This window comes from Thamnophis elegans, chromosome 1 (assembly GCF_009769535.1).
Source record: "Thamnophis elegans isolate rThaEle1 chromosome 1, rThaEle1.pri, whole genome shotgun sequence".
NCBI lineage: Eukaryota > Metazoa > Chordata > Lepidosauria > Squamata > Colubridae > Thamnophis > Thamnophis elegans.
In genome coordinates this window covers 76,531,014-76,547,320 of record NC_045541.1, presented here as the reverse complement: position 1 = coordinate 76,547,320, position 16,307 = coordinate 76,531,014, and the positions used below count along the sequence as shown (strand labels likewise).

At 40.5% G+C, this 16,307-nt stretch overlaps 1 protein-coding gene across 1 annotated transcript in view; it reads right to left on the bottom strand.

Annotated features, from left to right (window-relative positions):
* The window catches only part of EPS8L2 (EPS8 like 2), a 108,976-nt gene that overhangs the window by 20,239 nt on the left and 72,430 nt on the right, over positions 1-16,307 (bottom strand). Inside the window, exons 8-12 of the mRNA XM_032221370.1 lie at positions 14,126-14,262; positions 10,597-10,676; positions 8,585-8,711; positions 4,666-4,754; positions 2,258-2,332 (exon numbers count right to left, since the gene is read on the bottom strand). Coding sequence (XP_032077261.1) covers positions 2,258-2,332; positions 4,666-4,754; positions 8,585-8,711; positions 10,597-10,676; positions 14,126-14,262 — 508 coding nt within the window. The remainder of the gene's footprint in view (positions 1-2,257; positions 2,333-4,665; positions 4,755-8,584; positions 8,712-10,596; positions 10,677-14,125; positions 14,263-16,307) is intronic.

The following is a 16,307-nucleotide window of genomic DNA, read 5'->3' as shown; positions in this document are numbered from 1 at the left end:
ATCACGTAACTTTGAGAAACTGCAACTGTCATAAATAAATGCCAGTAAAATGGTCATAAGTCACTTTTTTCAGTGGCGTAACTTTGAACAGTCATGAAATAAATGGTTGTAAATTGACATGTACGTAAACTTCTGGATTAGGAAAATATCTGGAAATCAAAGCTTAGCCATGAAATCAAATTTTCCAGGTTGGTGCATGCCAAGGTATTGTTTTAAATACTACTTGGGTGATAAATAGGAATTAATGTACTTCATGTACTGTAATGTTCACAGCATATTTACTTTCCTAAAGTCCATATTTGTAGTACAGACACAACTGAGTGCAAAATGCACTAGGCTACACAAGTGAATGGGTTGGTGCCATCTAGCTCCTCCAGAGAATGTGTTGTGTTAAGAATGTTGCTATTGACGGCAATGGTAGAGATTCAGTTGAGGGAGATGCAGTTTTTAAGTAAAACTGTAAGTCAATCTATAATAACACATTTCAGGTGCACTTCCAATTTTATTCAATTTTATCATTCTCAAGTATAGTCGTTTAATTTTCTGTACACCTCTGTACCAGCCAAGAGCCCAAGATCAAAAGTTTCAATTATGGAATGACTAATGTTAGGCTTATCAATGTTTGAAAAAATTAACTACAAAGAACGTTAAATGCTATTATTCTTGTAGAAGGGCTTGATGAAGTGGGTTCAAGTGTGTCTGCAAAGAAGAACAGTGGGGAGCAAGTATCCAAAGGTGTATTCTGCCATCAAAACTCAAACCCTTTTGCTTATATACTTGGAGCATAATTAAAGAAGGGATTGTATTGTCACATGGTTCTATTATGGAAAGGGTGCATAAAGAGATAGAGGGGGAGTCAGTTGATAGCTTATCCCATAAATGGCAGCTTAAGCTTAGGTGGAGAGAAATCCGAGCCATTCAAAGGGAGTCTACAGTAAAAGAACTAACTATAAAGGAGACTGGGAAATTCCATGTACAGTATAGTTATCAAGATTTTGCATTTACCACAGACTACCTTACTATTACAGGGCTTGACAACCATGTCCTGTTATTTTTTTCCATCATTGCAGTTAGTAATGAATGGCTATGACTGGATTGTGACCCCCAAAAGTTTTGCAACAATGCATGTTATGCTTTCAGATAGCAATAGCTTTTAGGCTTACCGTATTTTTTGGATTATAAGACGCACCGGAGTAAAAGATGCACCATGATTTTGAAGAGGTTAAAAAAAAGGGCATGTAGAGCTTTGGGAGGCCCTTAGAGTGCTCCTGGGGGCTGGGGGGGGGGCAAAATGACCCATTTATTGCTCTTTTTTGCCCTCCCCAGCCTCAGGAATACAATGCAAGCCTCCCAAACACTCTGCATGTCCATTTTGCAAAGGGGGCGGGGTTTCAGTAGGCCAAAAATGCTGTATTCAGTGTATATGACGCCCCCAGATTTTCACCCTCTTTTCTGAGGGAAAAAGGTGTGTCTTATACTCCAAAAAATACGGTAGAACTTAAGACTTATATAACCGCTTCACAGTGCTTACCAGCCCTCTCTAAGCGGTTTACAGAGTCAGCATATTGCTCCCAACAGTTGGGGTCTTCATTTTATCAATCTCAGAAGGTTGTAAGGCTGAATCAACCTTGAGCCAGTCAAGATCGAACTGCTGGCAGTGAGCAGAGTTAGCCTGCAATAATGCATTTTGACCACTGGGCCATCCTAACTCTTGTAAGAGTCTTGTATTGCATTGTAAGAGTCCTACTTTTGCTGGAAAAGACTAATACAGCTATCTTTTAGAAACTGTAAAAATCTCTCTAACTACCACAGATTTATTTTTCTTTTAAGAAAGAGAATTCTGTTTTCTCTGCTTTTTTGGTGGTGCCCAAAATAGTCATGTGCATCTCCAGAGAAATAAATACACAAGTTGACTCATTAGATATGATAGCCTTGCTATTTCCGTTCTCAGATATTATGGGAAAACTGAAGTAAATCCTCTCAACTTGTCATGAGCCTTTCAACCTCTTAGGTACTATTTTGGAATATTGTAAATCAATCCCTAATCTGGAGCAGATGAATCTTTAAACAGGCTAGAAAAATGTAATATGTGCCAAAAACATGCCTATTGCTGGTTTAGTTACCCTTCTTAAACCTACTCCCAAAAATTACATGCAACGGTTAGAATTCAGGTAATCAGAAGTCAAAATATTTGGATGCCATTAGCTGAGGAATGCTGGATTAAAATTTATTGAATAAGGAAGAAGGTAATTTATACCATTTCCAGTGGTCCAAACAGGAAATGGACTAATTCTGTAGCACTTGGATCCTGAATATGCTTTTTCAGTTTGACCTGAGAAGAGAAGAAAAACAAGTTAAATCTAAATCTATTTTATATTTAACTATGTTATAAAATTGTTCAAAAATAAAATGCAAACAGAAAAAACATTTAGCAACTCCAAGAAATGCCCAAGAAGATATCCACTATATTTCAACCCAGATGGTGTAAATTATTTTTTTCTAAAATAACATAAATCATATATTCAGGTTCTTGCACAAATCAAATTAGGTATTGTATTATGACTCTAACTTATTCCCATGATCAAGTGGGCAGTTGGCCTCTTCTTGGCATTAGATCAACTATTGCAGGAATTACTAAGATTAACTTGATCCCACTTAATCTAGAAGAGTTCTTTTGAAGTTTCTAAAGAACAGACAGTTGTATTGTTAGTCAAACATTGTCTAATTAGCAAAAGCTTGTTTAAATTGTATAATAGATTTGCTTTACTGCAACTGCGTTGATTGCAGTCCACTGGGTAGCCAAAGCTTGAATCTTCTGCAATGTAGCACCTGAAAGAGCTAAACTGCAAAGGAAACCCTATGAGTTGCTTTGTTTGTTGATATTGATATGGGAGACTGACAGATCTATTCATTATACTGGAAAGAATGTGCTACCTTGTTGCTATTTTCACAAGACTCAATAGATAGATAGAAGCAGTCTGGCAACTGCTTGTGTAGCCTTGATACTTCTCCCATTTGTGAGATGAGTGGCCATATACAAGTAGTTTTCAACTTACAACCATTTGTCAAATGACAGTTAGAAGTTACAACAACACTGAAAAAAGTGACATGACCATTTTTCACACTTACAACCATTGCAGCATCCACATGGTCCTGTGATCAAAATTCAGATGCTTGGCAATTAGCAACAATATTTATGAAGGTTGAAGTGTCCCAGGGTCATGTGATCACCCACTGATAAGTAAAGTCAATGGGGAAGCCAGATTGACTTAACAACTCTGTTACTAACTTAACAACTGTAGTGATTCACTTAACAAGAAAGGGCAAGAAGGGTTGTGAAATAGGACAAAACTCATTTAACAACTGCCTTGTTTAGCCACAGAAATGTTGAACTTAATTGTGGTTTAAGCCGAGGACTTCCTATATGTTTGATTAATAAATAAACAAATAACACAACATAGTAAAAATCAAATGTTGTATCCATTCATCCATTTGTCTATCTACCCATCTTCTTGGGATTATTTCCCCCAAGAGTGCAAGACACTTTACAAGGCACTCCTCCACCCATCTTCTTTTCCCACATAGCATCCTAATCAGGCAGGGCTTGCTAAGGAAGAAAGAATTTCTAGAACTGAAGATAAATTTGAACCTGCCTTAACAAGTTATGTACCAATGTCTGAACCACCATATCACACTACCTCTTATATGACACACTTGGTAAGGTTGCTTTAAAATTTGTGCAGGTAGTGAACTAACATATTAACTGTGCGATTTGCCAATAGTGCAACATTCGCCAAAAGGGTAATGATCTTGCACACTGCACACATTCAGTTTTGTACAGTTTCCACCTAAGTACATTTTTAGTGAAATGTTGCGGAGGGCAAACCTATTCTGTTTTTTTCTTTCAACAACATCATACTGTCAGAAAATTCTTAGAAAGGATCGATACATTTTTTCTTCTGTATGACAGTCAAATACTAAACAGGATAGTTAAGTATTTTGTCCTCCCTGCTTTGGTTTGATTTTTACAATAAACATGCAGAACAGTTTTCTAACAAATAAATAGAATTCTCATTGTCAATAGTAAACACTTGGCTGGGGATGATGTGAATTGTAATCTAACACATCTAAGAGCTCAGGGTTTGACAAGGCTGGGGTAGGGACATGCTGAGAATAACCAGTTTGAGGATAACCATTCATTATATGACTTCATTATATGATATGATATGTAATATGTATGCAAGTTAATCTACCAGTGGAAAAGAGTATTTGTCCTATATGCTGATATTTTGTGAATGGATATTTTTTTGGGATCTTCCTTAATACTGCCTTTCACTGCTTGTCACAGCCTCCAGCTCCCATTTTCCAGTAGTAAGTGTACATATAGTGTCTCTCGGAGGGTAATTCTCAATGCATCTTATGAAATGGATTAGATGACACAAAATCTAATGCTCGCGTTTGAGACTTTTTAAAGCGTCAGCTGCAGCACATCACCTTCTCCTATTCTCTGCAACTTTGGAAAGTTGCTTACTACTTTCTCCACTCTTTGATTATACAAACATAATATTCGGTTGATTTCCAATAACAGCATGAAACAAGCAACTATGCCATTATCTATCTAGTTGAGACAAGAGGAAATTATATCCAACACCCTTTGCTTCTTACCAGGAGATTTAGTGCCAGCTTGATTTTCTGAAAGCAGTCAAGAAACTCGGTTTCATGTGGAGGTTTTGCACGCAGAGTCAGAACTCCCTCTTTGGACCAAAAAATAAACACATTTTTTTTTTTAAAGATACTACCATGCATAAAGAAACATTAATCGCAGTGTTTCTCAACCTTGGCAACTTGAAGATGCCTGGACTTCAACTTCCAGAATTCCCCAGCCAGAGAATGCTGGCTGGGGAATTCTGGGAGTTGAAGTCCGGACATCTTCAAGTTGCCAAGGTTGAGAAACACTGCATTAATGTGACATGCTGACCATAATAATTTACATTCCTTGAGGGCACTTAGTGTTTGAAATACCAATCTCACCCAACTGGATGCCCTTCAGTTTAATGAGTTGTAACTTCTATCATTCCACAGCCAGCACAACCCAATGAAGATGGCCAGTAGCTCTGCTATCTGTTAATGGCAGGATATGTAGTTCTATATATTTAGAGTCTCCATATGAGAAAAGGCTGAAACAGTCTACAAAGAAACAGTCACCTAACCCTATCAAGTATAGTTAAAAGCTATCTCTCGAAACACTGGTGGTCAAAATACAGGTATATTTTTCCTTTATGTTCTAGGCCTGTGGCTCTGGAGCTGCATGTGGCTCTTTCATTCCTTTGCTACGGCTCTCTGTTGATAGGGCTTTTGGTTAGGACAGGTAGAGGAAAAAGGATGCTGCACTAGGAGACTCTATGCTGGGGGAACCGGATTTCTGGTCAGCAGAGGAAAAAGGATGCCACACTAGGAGGAGACTCTATGGTGGGAGAACTGGACTTCTGCTCAGCTCCATAATTGAATGGGGGGGGCCTTTCTGTTTAGGACCTTTGTGGCTCTTTGAGTGTTTAAGGTTGCCAACTCTTGTTCTAGGCTGATCAGAAACAGAGCTATGTGGATTTGGGAGCTGCTTGGTTTCCAAAGGCCTTATAGGCAAAACTAAATATTGACCCAATCCCTTGAGAGATGGGTTTTTCTCATTGGATACATTGGAGGTCTTTAACAATGTCTTTTATTACATCTTTATGTGCTTTGGTTATTGTTTCCTAATTAAAAGAGCATCACTGTTTACTCTACAGGAAGAAATGAATCATTGAACTTGGACCCAAGTCACAATGGTAGAAAAAATGAGAGAGAAACGGAGCAAGAAAGAGGTGAGTGGGATTCAGAACTGGCCTGAAAGTCAGAATTTGAACTGGATCCTTCAAGCCTGATGGGATAGGGTGTACACTGCATTCAGAAAATATTCAGAGCCACTTCACTTTTGCCAGTTTTGTTATGCTGCAGCCTGATGCTACAGTTGTTGACATTCCTTTTTTCCTCATTAATTTCCACTCAGTACCCCATAATGACAAAATGAAAACAGAATTTTAGAAATGTCTATAGATTTATTAAAAAGGAAAAAAAAAAAATATCACATTGGTATAAGTATTCAGATCTAAGTACTCACTTAGTACTGTGCTAAAGCACCTTTGGCAGCAATTACAGCCTTGAGTCTTTTTGGATATGACATGACAAACTTTGCAGACCTGAATGGGGAGGATTTTCTGCCATTCTTCCTTGCAAATTCTCTGAAGCTCAGCCAGGTTGGATGGCAACCATCGGTGGACAGCTATTTTCAGGTTCCTCCAATAGGGTTCAAGTCAGGGCTCTGGCTGTGGCACTCTAGAACATTCACAGAGTTGTCCCTAAGGCACTCCTGTGTTATCTAGGGCTAGGCTGTGTGCTTAGGATTGTTGTCATGTTGGAAAGTGAACTTTCAACCTAGTCTGAGTTCCTGAGCACTTTTATTGAGGATATCTCTGTACTTTGCTCCATTCAGCTTTCCTTCAACCTTGACCAGTCTCTCAGTCCATGCTGCTGAAAAACACACCCACGTCATGATGCTGCCACTACCATGCTTCACTGTTGGGTTGATATTGGGCAGGTGATTAGCAGTGCTTGGATTCCTCCAGACACAACAAGGCCTGGACAACAATTCAATCTTGGTTTTTTTCAGAGCAGATAATTGTTCATCACAGTCTGAGAGTTCTTCGGGTGCTTTTTTGTAAACTCCAAGCAGGCTTTCATGTGTTTTGCACTGAGGAGAGGCTTTCTGCCATAAAGTCCAGATCAGTGGAGGGCTGTAGTGATGGTTATCCTTTTGGAATTCTGTCCCATCTCCACACAGGATCTCTGGAGGTCAGTCAGAGTGACCTTCGGGTTCTTGATCACCTCTCTTACTAAGGTCCTTCTCCCCTGATTGCTCAGTTTGACCGTGTCACCAGCTCTGGAAGAGTGCTGGTTGTGCCAAATTTCTTCCATTTGAGAATTATGGAGGTCACTGAGCTCTGTCGGTGTTGCTTCAGTGAAGCATAAATTTTATTATAGCCTTTCCCAGATCTGTGTCTTGCAATAATCCTGTCTCTGAGCTCTGCCTTTGTCCTCATGGCTTTTGCTCTGTACAGTATGCCTTGTCAGCTGTGAGGCCTTCTATAGAGAGGTGTGTGCCTCTCAAATCATGTCAAATCAATTTAATTTACCATAGGTCAACTCCAATCCAGGTGTAGAAACATGTCAGAAATGGTCAAGAGAAATGGGGGTGGGGGGACCAAAGTTAAATTTCACATGTTGTTGCAAAGGGTCTGAATAGTTATACCAATGTAATATTTCAGTTTTTCTCTTTAATAAATTTACAGACATTTTTAAATTTCTGTTTTCACTTTGTCATTATGGGATACTGAGTGTAATGAGGGAAAAATGAATTTCAACAACTGTAAAATCAGGCTGCAGCATAACAAAACCCACAAAAGAGATGTGGGTCTGAATACTTTCTGAATGCACTATATATGAAAGTAGGCATCACTTAATTGAACTGGCTTAATAATTATAAACTACATCATATGGTGCAGTGGGGTCACCATTAAAAAAAACAAATGTGGCTCTTGAAATATAGTCATTGACACTGATATTTGTTGCTTCTTTCACTTTCATGATTTCCATGTAATGACATACAAAACGAACACAAAATCTCATTTTTCATTCAGCTGAAATTCTCAGAAAAAAAACTCATATTTGTGTTGATTTTGATAAAAAGTTGCAAGGGTCACCAAGGCAAAAGAGAATTACTTGAGGGTTGGCTGGGTGCTTCTAACCCCTGGACTGGGTACCAATTTGCTTATTTGTAAAATAATTCATTGTCCAGCTTCACAAGAAAAAATTACAAAGAATAACAAAGCCGCAAAGCCAATAAAATGACATCTACTCTAGTATTGACATCTGTTATGGGTCCTCTCACTTAAGGAGGTGCATCTAGCCAAGAAGAAGAGCCTTCTCAGTGGTGGCTCCCTCCTTGTGGAACATTATCCCTGCAGAGATAAATTTGGCCTCAATTTTGATATTTTTTTGCAAGGCCCTGCAGATACATTCTATCAACATGCTTGGGGACCCCGGAGTGATTTGGAGCACTTCAAGTGGCTGGTCTGATTTTTGTCGCCAAGGGAATAAGTGTTTATAGGGTTTTGTACTGGGGTTTTATCTTTGTAAGTCACCTAGAGTCACCATGAGAGAGTTGGGCAGTCATTTAATTTTTCAAGCAAACAAAAGCAGCCCTTATACCATTATCACCCCCAAGCAGAACAAAAACATGTTCAAGTCCTTCTGGAAATTGAGGAAAAAACTGCACAGGGTGGGCTAAGTCAAAATAGGAAGGCTGTCCCATAGGCCATTATCCCTTTATCTCAGGTACATTTTTCCAAATCTGTATCACCCCATTTTGGACATAAACTAATGCTCTCTTTTTCCATTTTAAATGAGAAAATCCCCTGAATCTAACACTATACACCCTCTAAAGAGCCTTATATCCAGTTGCTCCTACAGCCAATGATTTAGTGGTTGATACCTGCTGGCCCTTTCTTCTTGTTCTTCTTTCCTTTCTTCCTTTGGTTCAGTTGCTTGAATGCTTCTGCTGCTTTTTGAAGCTTGGCCACGAACAGCTCAATATCACCGAGGGCGCTATTCAGTATTTGCTACAAACACACAAACGAAAGAACTTAAGACAACACCAGTGGTGGGTTTCAAAATTTTTTTGAACCTACTCTGTGGGTGTGGCCTCCTTTGTGGGAGTGGCTTGCCGGCCATGTGTTTTCTTTCTCTCTCTTTCTCTCTCTCTCTCTTTCTTTCCTTCCTTTTGTCTCTCTGTCCCTTTTTCCTTTTTTTCTTTCATCTCTCTCTCACTTTTTCTTTATTTTTTCTTTTTTAATTTATTTATTTCTTCCTTTCTTTCTCTTTCTCTCTCCATGTGAGTCTGTGTGTGTGTGTGTGTGTGTGTGTGAGTGTGTTTGTCTGTGTGTCTGTGTGTGTGTCAGTGGTGGGTTTCAAAAAATTTTGGAACCTCTTCTGTAGGTGTGGCCTGCTTTCCGGGTCCACTGGTGAAACCTCTTCTAACCGGTCCAGTAGATTTGACGAACCAGTTCTACCGAACTGGTGCGAACTGGTAGGAACCCACCTCTAGACAACACCAACAGCCAAAAGTCATCCATATTCACACACACGTACTCTGCATCTCCCTGATTAAGAATCAAAATGTTCGTTGCAGCTTTAATCATGAGCATTCAATGTGATCAGCCGGTACATTTTGTTTTAAATAACCACTACTAGGAAATCATGGGTTGCCTGCAGACCAGGTGGAGAGAAATACTTGGACAAGGGGATCTTTCCCTGCTATGTTCTTATTTGCATCTCAAAAAAAAAACATTTCTTTTGGTAACACACGAACAATCAACAAATAGATTTTACCATCAAGTGGTTACCGCTGGGAGAGATCATCCGCAGGCACGGGATAAGATACCATCAATATGCGGACGATACCCAGTTGTATCTGTCCGCCCCGTGCCAACTCAATGAAGCGGCGGACGTGATGAACCGAGGCCTTGAGGCCGTTATGGACTGGATGAGGGCTAACAAGCTTGTACTCAACCCGGAAAAGACCGAGTGGCTGTTGTGCTTCCCTCCCAACAATTCGACCAGTATTCCATCACTCAGGCTGGGGGGTCAAATTCTACACCCCTCAGAGAGGGTTCGCAACTTGGGAGTCCTCCTGGATCCACAGCTGTCCTTTGACCACCACCTGACGGCTGTGACCAGGGGGGCATTTGCCCAGGTTCGCCTGGTGCGCCAGTTGCGACCCTACCTGAATCGGGAGGCTCTCACAACAGTCACTCGGGCCCTTGTGACCTCTAGGCTGGAATACTGCAATGTGCTCTACATGGGGCTGCCCTTTGAAGAGCATCCGGCGACTTCAGCTAGTCCAGAACGCGGCCGCGCGAGTGATCGTGGGTGCACCTCGGTTCACCCACATAACACCTATCCTCCGCGAGCTGCGCTGGCTACCTGTCGATCTCCGGGTGCGCTTCAAGGTGCTACTAGTCACCCATAAAGCCCTTCATGGTAGTGGATCTGCGTACTTGAGAGACCGCCTTCTGCCAATTACCTCCCTGCGACCAATTAGATCTCACAGATTGGGCCTCCTCCGTATTCCATCTGCCAGCCAGTGCCGGCTGGCAACTACAAGGAGGAGGGCCTTTTCGGTAGTAGCTCCGACCCTTTGGAACGAACTCCCCGTGGAGATTCGTACTCTCACCACCGTCCAGGCCTTCCGCATAGCCCTTAAGACCTGGCTAGCCCGTCAGGCCTGGGGACAAAGATAAGCACCCCTCCCGAATGATGAATGAATGTTGCTCATTATTTTACTCTATGTTTGTCTACGTCACTGTTTGTATTTCCCTCCCCTGATCTTATGTAAGCCGCCCTGAGTCCCCTCAGGGAAAAGGGCGGCCTATAAATGTTAATAAACCCTCTTAATAAACCTCATTTTCTCCCATATAACTTTAAAATTTTTTTAATATCACTAACCGTTTCTTTTTCAATCTTCTGTGCTAAAGCTGCACGAGACTCCTCAAAATCCTGGGAGGTACTAATTTGACGATCATACTCTGGCAAAAACACAAAAAGCAAAATACAGTTAGTCCTCAATTTACAACAGTTCTTATAGTGACTGTTCAAACAACGGCACTGAAAAAAGTGAATTATGACTGTTTTTCATAATTTTGTAATTTCACTTACAACCTTTGTAGCATCCCCATTATCATCTGATCCAAATAGATAGTAGGTAGATAGGGAGAGAGAGAGTGTGTGAAGGTAGGTAGGTAGGTAGGTAGGTAGGTAGGTAGATGGATAGAGAGAGAGAAATAGAGACAGAGAGAAATACAGTAGATTTTTTTCTCCCAAAAAATGCATGAATAGCCTTGGGGGGAGGGGCTTGCAGAGTGCTCCTGGGGGGGGGGGGTGAGCAAAAAATGGCCCTTTTTGTCAAAAAAAAAAACTGCATGCATAGCCTTATAGAGGCTTATAGAGTGCTGCTGGCGGCTGGAGGGGAGCAGAAAATGGCACATTTTTGCTCATTTCTGCCCTCCCCAGCCCCTAGGAGGCTCCATAAGGGTAAGCATGGCCATTTTGGTGAAGGGGCGGGGCTTCAGGAGGCAAAAAAAAATGCTGTATTCTGTGTATAAGACGTACCCATATTTTCAGCCTCTTTTTTGAGGAAAAAAGGTGTGTCTTATACTCCGAAAAATATGGTAAATACTGTATGGGACTAGCTATTGTCTAGCACAGTCCGGAATACAGATGTTCTCATCTAACAAGTTCATCTGACACACAGCAACATCCATGAAATAATTACAAAGTATATCTCCAGAAACATTATGTTTTAAATCAACTTGAAACATACTAGCTGGCTGATAGTCAAGTTCATAATTTTGGGATACATCTTTTGATAAACACGGATGACTAACTGTAATGCAAATGCATAACTTGATTTAAAAAGCATACACAAAGGCCATCTCCCTTTATCACTGGACATTATTACTCTTTTGCAAAATTAAATTTTAAAATAGAATTCCTGTTCTCGGGATCAAAGTATAGCTCTGTTAAGAAGTCCAAACAAAACTGTTTTCTATCCAATAAGTTTAAAGCATCTTAAACCTTCATTTAAACAAGATTTTCATTGTCAAACTGACACAATGGCTGAGGGTGGTGGATTATAGTTCCTTATGCTTGAGGACATCGTCAGGAAAAGCTGCCATATACAATAAAAGTTCCCTTCAGAGAAAAACTCCGTGTCAAGATTGAACCACTTTACTTCTTTCAAACCTAACGCTTTTCAACTTGCCAATGAACGGGGGGGGGGGGGGGAGGGAAAGCGGAAATAGAATGCTGAGAATGTGTGCGTGAATCGTGAGAGCCTGGCAACCATCAAGGTCACCACTGCAGGTGCTTGAAAAAGAAATTGAGGGTTCCCATAACAAAAAGTATGTCTCATAATTGGACAGGGGTGGGAAGAAAGGGAAAATATTGTTTAACTAAGCAAGTATTTGCATGGGAACACCAGAGTTGATTTTGATTCTTTAGTACCAAACTGGTGTATCCAATAAAGTTTTAGTTTTGGCAATTCAAAGCTCCTGAGAGTGTTTCCTTATTTTGGGTTCACTAGTCAGACAGTTAACACTCAAATTTTGTTAATTTTGCCTCTCTGAAGAAAATCAGCAGGTGAAGCTTTCCTCACATTCTATTACCAGATTGGCTAAAAGTTTATCTCTTAGTGTGCTATCCATCATGCAATTATAAAGTTGCATCAAGCTCCTATTAATTAAAAAAGGCAGTGGCTCTGTTCTGGTCCTTCTGGTTTCTTCAATAGGAAATCTGCATGCCCACCCATTTTTCATAAAATGCTGTAAAGTAGCAGACAGGTTAATATCCCTTATTTCTTCTTGCAATGCTTGTGCTCTTAATGGAGCTACAGCACCCTTTTTCCTTTAGCTTTGGGTTGCTGCTAATTCACATGGCAAAAATCTCTGCTATCTTTTGAAAAACCCCAGGATATGCAGTGAGGGATCCTTTTGCTGTAATTAGTCCCATTATCCACTGCCTCCTAATCACTAGGGCAAATAGGTTCTTGTGCAGTTCCCCAGGAGGCAGCAATGGATTAGAGTAGAAAAAAAAACCTAGGACTTTGTGATTGCTGGAAGAACTAATGACCAGAGAGGGGGAGTCCCTAGACCAGGGGTCGGCAATCTTAAACATTCAAAGAGCCATTTGAACCTGATTCCCACAGAAAAGAAAACACAGGGAACCACAAAACCTTTCCCATGCCTGAGCAGCCACAAAACTAGCATATGTAGTTGAATTAAATGCTCTGTTTTCTTCTGAAACTTTTCTTTTCTTGGATTTATCCACGGTTGGTCTTCCGGAGTCAAAGAGCTCAATAAATCACGTTCTGGCGGGTGTCACACATTGGCAGTTGTGATGCATATTTTGAACGATAGGGAGCTGCAGCAGAGGGATGAAAGAGTCACATGCGGCTCCAGAGCCGCAGTTTGCTCACCCCTGCTCTAGAACACCAGGAAATGTTAGAAAACTAGTATCAGTTAATCAGTAGCTAATACTAGCTGGAAGTGTGCACAAGGTTTGTGAGATGGAAAATAGACTATTTATCGAGTGGGTTGTTCTAGATTCAGCAGTAGATTTCTGGTTGATTTGTAACAGTCTGGCAAGAATCTCTTAACTCTTAACTGTTTAACAGCAACAGCACCAAAGACTCCTACCTCACCTCTGTTCTGATCAGCAAGAATCAGATCAATTATGATGGCCTATCCATCTTTGTACATATACAGTATTGCACGAGGTTCTAGTAAAGCCCAAGGATTCTACTAAAAACAAAAATGTCACAAAGCTGAATGCTGCCTCCCCCTTCTATTGACACAAAAAACACCTTCCTTAATCTGTTATTCTCTGGGACTACTGCTCCCAAAACTGAAGAGATTCTGAAGAGGTTGAAGGAGGAAGCTCTAGTACAGCGAAGACACCTAGGCATAATTCAGGCTGTTCAAAGGCTGAGGAGAGTGCTGTGTTTTAATTATCACATAGGAATATTCATGAATGCCTTGTTTTTCTTGGGCCTTTAAGACATGGACATGAGTGACAAGAACAATATGGCCTTGATTTTCCATTGACTATGTTAGTGTGGCAATGAAAAGGCTCCTGCAAATGCTGGCAGAACTGGCCTTCAAGTGCAGGTGCTTGGCTTGGTACACTGTCTGACCTGTTCATGGATGTGGTGGAATGTTATCTAGATTCCCAGGAGGGAGGGGCTGCATTCTAGAAGGAAAAAAGGCAGCCAAGCATGGAAAGTTTCCTTGGGAGAAAAAGAGTTAAGAAGGCTCCTCCCTAGCCATTCTCATAGTGATGCAAATAAATAAATAAATTGCTTTATTTTGGCAAGATTTCTGTCTATAGCTAAGGAATGATAAAGGAAACTACAGAAAAATATTTCTACTTGTCCTTTTTTGTTCTTGGGGCCTGATAAGGGTACTGATGATTCCTATACCTTGCTGGGACAGAGGGATCACACGATTCCGGTTGTTTTTTTGGAAGCCTCTGTTGTCATCGTGGAAAGGGATGGGTGCAGGCCCTTGAGGTGGGGGAAGGATGGATTGCCTCTGTTTGATCTTCTCTTGGTTCACCCTGTAGAAGGAAAATAGGAATGGTTTTGATAGCTAAAATATGTACTATTCACTCAAATAGCAGACACAGAGCAAATTAATTTAAACCTGTGTTGATTAATTTGGATTTTATTGGATTAAGAGCAATATTTAATTATAGGGTGGAGGAGTACAAAACATTTCATATAAACCTCAATTATGGGTGATCTAACAGTGCAAAGCCTTTCATTTACATCTATTGTACAGATTAAGCTGATCTGCATATGTTAATCCCTGTAGAAATCCTACTAAATTCAGCTAGATTTAATGCTGAGTAAGTATGCATACCATTCTACTTTGCTTCTCTCAGCAAGCAAGAAGTCAGTAGAGATTTCAGACCAGGCCCACAACTGCCTGTTGAACATTTTCTTCAGACACCTCTGATTTCTAAAGTTCTACTTGCTCCATTGCTGAGGTGGGCATTTTTATCTTCCCTTTATCCATGTCTATACTTTTGTTTTTATGTTGTATTTATTATTGTGACTTTTATATTTTTATCCGGTTTTGTTGCCTGTTTTGTTTATTGTAGTACATCCTACCTTTGGGGGTGGGGGAGATGAGCAGCCTACATAAATTTGATAAATAAATACGTTCAATAATATCTATGTGCAATTTCTAAACCTAATCAGTTATTTCACATCCTGTGCTTTTTTCCCTACTTGCAAAGGATCATGAAATGCACACAGCAATTCTATGAGCTGTGGTGGCACAGTGGTTACAGTGCAGTACTGCAGGCTACTTCTGCTGATCGCTGGCTGCCAGCAGTTTGGCAGATCGAATCCCACCAGGCTCAAGGTTGACTCAGCCTTCCATCCTTCCCAGGTGGGTAAAATGAGGACCCAGACTGTTGGGGGCAATAGTTAGGGCTGGAAAGCAGTATATAAGTCTAAGTGCTATTGCTATTGCTATGGATAATAGAGACTGATATGGATAAATGAATGTTTCTTTAATGACCAAGCCTTCCAGGTGCTGGGAAAAAGCAAACCTGTGAGCATCATAAGGCATAAATCCAATTGATGAGAATTTTCAGGTAAAATTTCCATAGAAATGGGACACAAGGGTTTTGTACCAATTCAAAATCAGTTCCAGATTTAACTTATTTATTTTTATCCCACCTTTATTATTTTTATAAATAACTCAAGGCAGCAAACATTCCTAATATTCCTTCCTTCTCTATTTTCCCCACAACAATAAGGGTGGGTGATGCTGAGAGTGACTGGCCTGAGGTCAGAGTAAAACCCACAGACTCTGGTTTCTAGTCTGGTGCCTTAACCACCAGACCAAACTGGTTCACATCTCTGTCTGATCTGATAGCATCAGCTGGTTTGTGGAGCTGAGTCAATTCATTTCTAGCTCTGTGGTAGTTTACTTGAAGCCAGAACATAGATGATTTCCCCCCCACCCTGAACTTGTGGCTTTGCCAAGTGGCTGATTTCATTTTCACCGATGAAAAGAAATGCATCATCTTGTCTTCTGGAACCAAAGCAGTCACTGTTCTCTCTCTCACCAACTCATCTACTATACCGTTTACTTTTCTAATACTTGCCTTGTTCCCAATAATTGTCTCCAAGCATTGCACTGCAGTTAATATGTAATCAAGATTGCAAGTAGGAGGATAAAATGCCTGATTATAAAGTTGCTGACATACTAGCATTTCACGATCGGTTAAGAAAAAAAAGCAAGGCCCAGTTAAATGTGCAACAGATGTCAGCTGTGGAGCCAGTTATCTCCTCAAAGCAGCTGCTTTGACATGTTTGTTAAAATAGCTGAATAAATGGACACATCATGCACTGAAAAGGTAGTAGTGATTTCTTTTATTTCCCTTTTATATGAAGTGGGAAAGAGGGGATTCAGTTACCCCAGGGCAACAACTGTTCCAGACAGGACTCCTGCTGGATAGTGCTCTTTGGTCAATTGGAAGGGAGATGGATGAATATGGACGGACTCATATTATTGGTAAAGAATCCCCAAATTTTGAGGTTCAAATTATTTCCACGGGAATTGAAGGTAGTATGCCACTATCTCTAA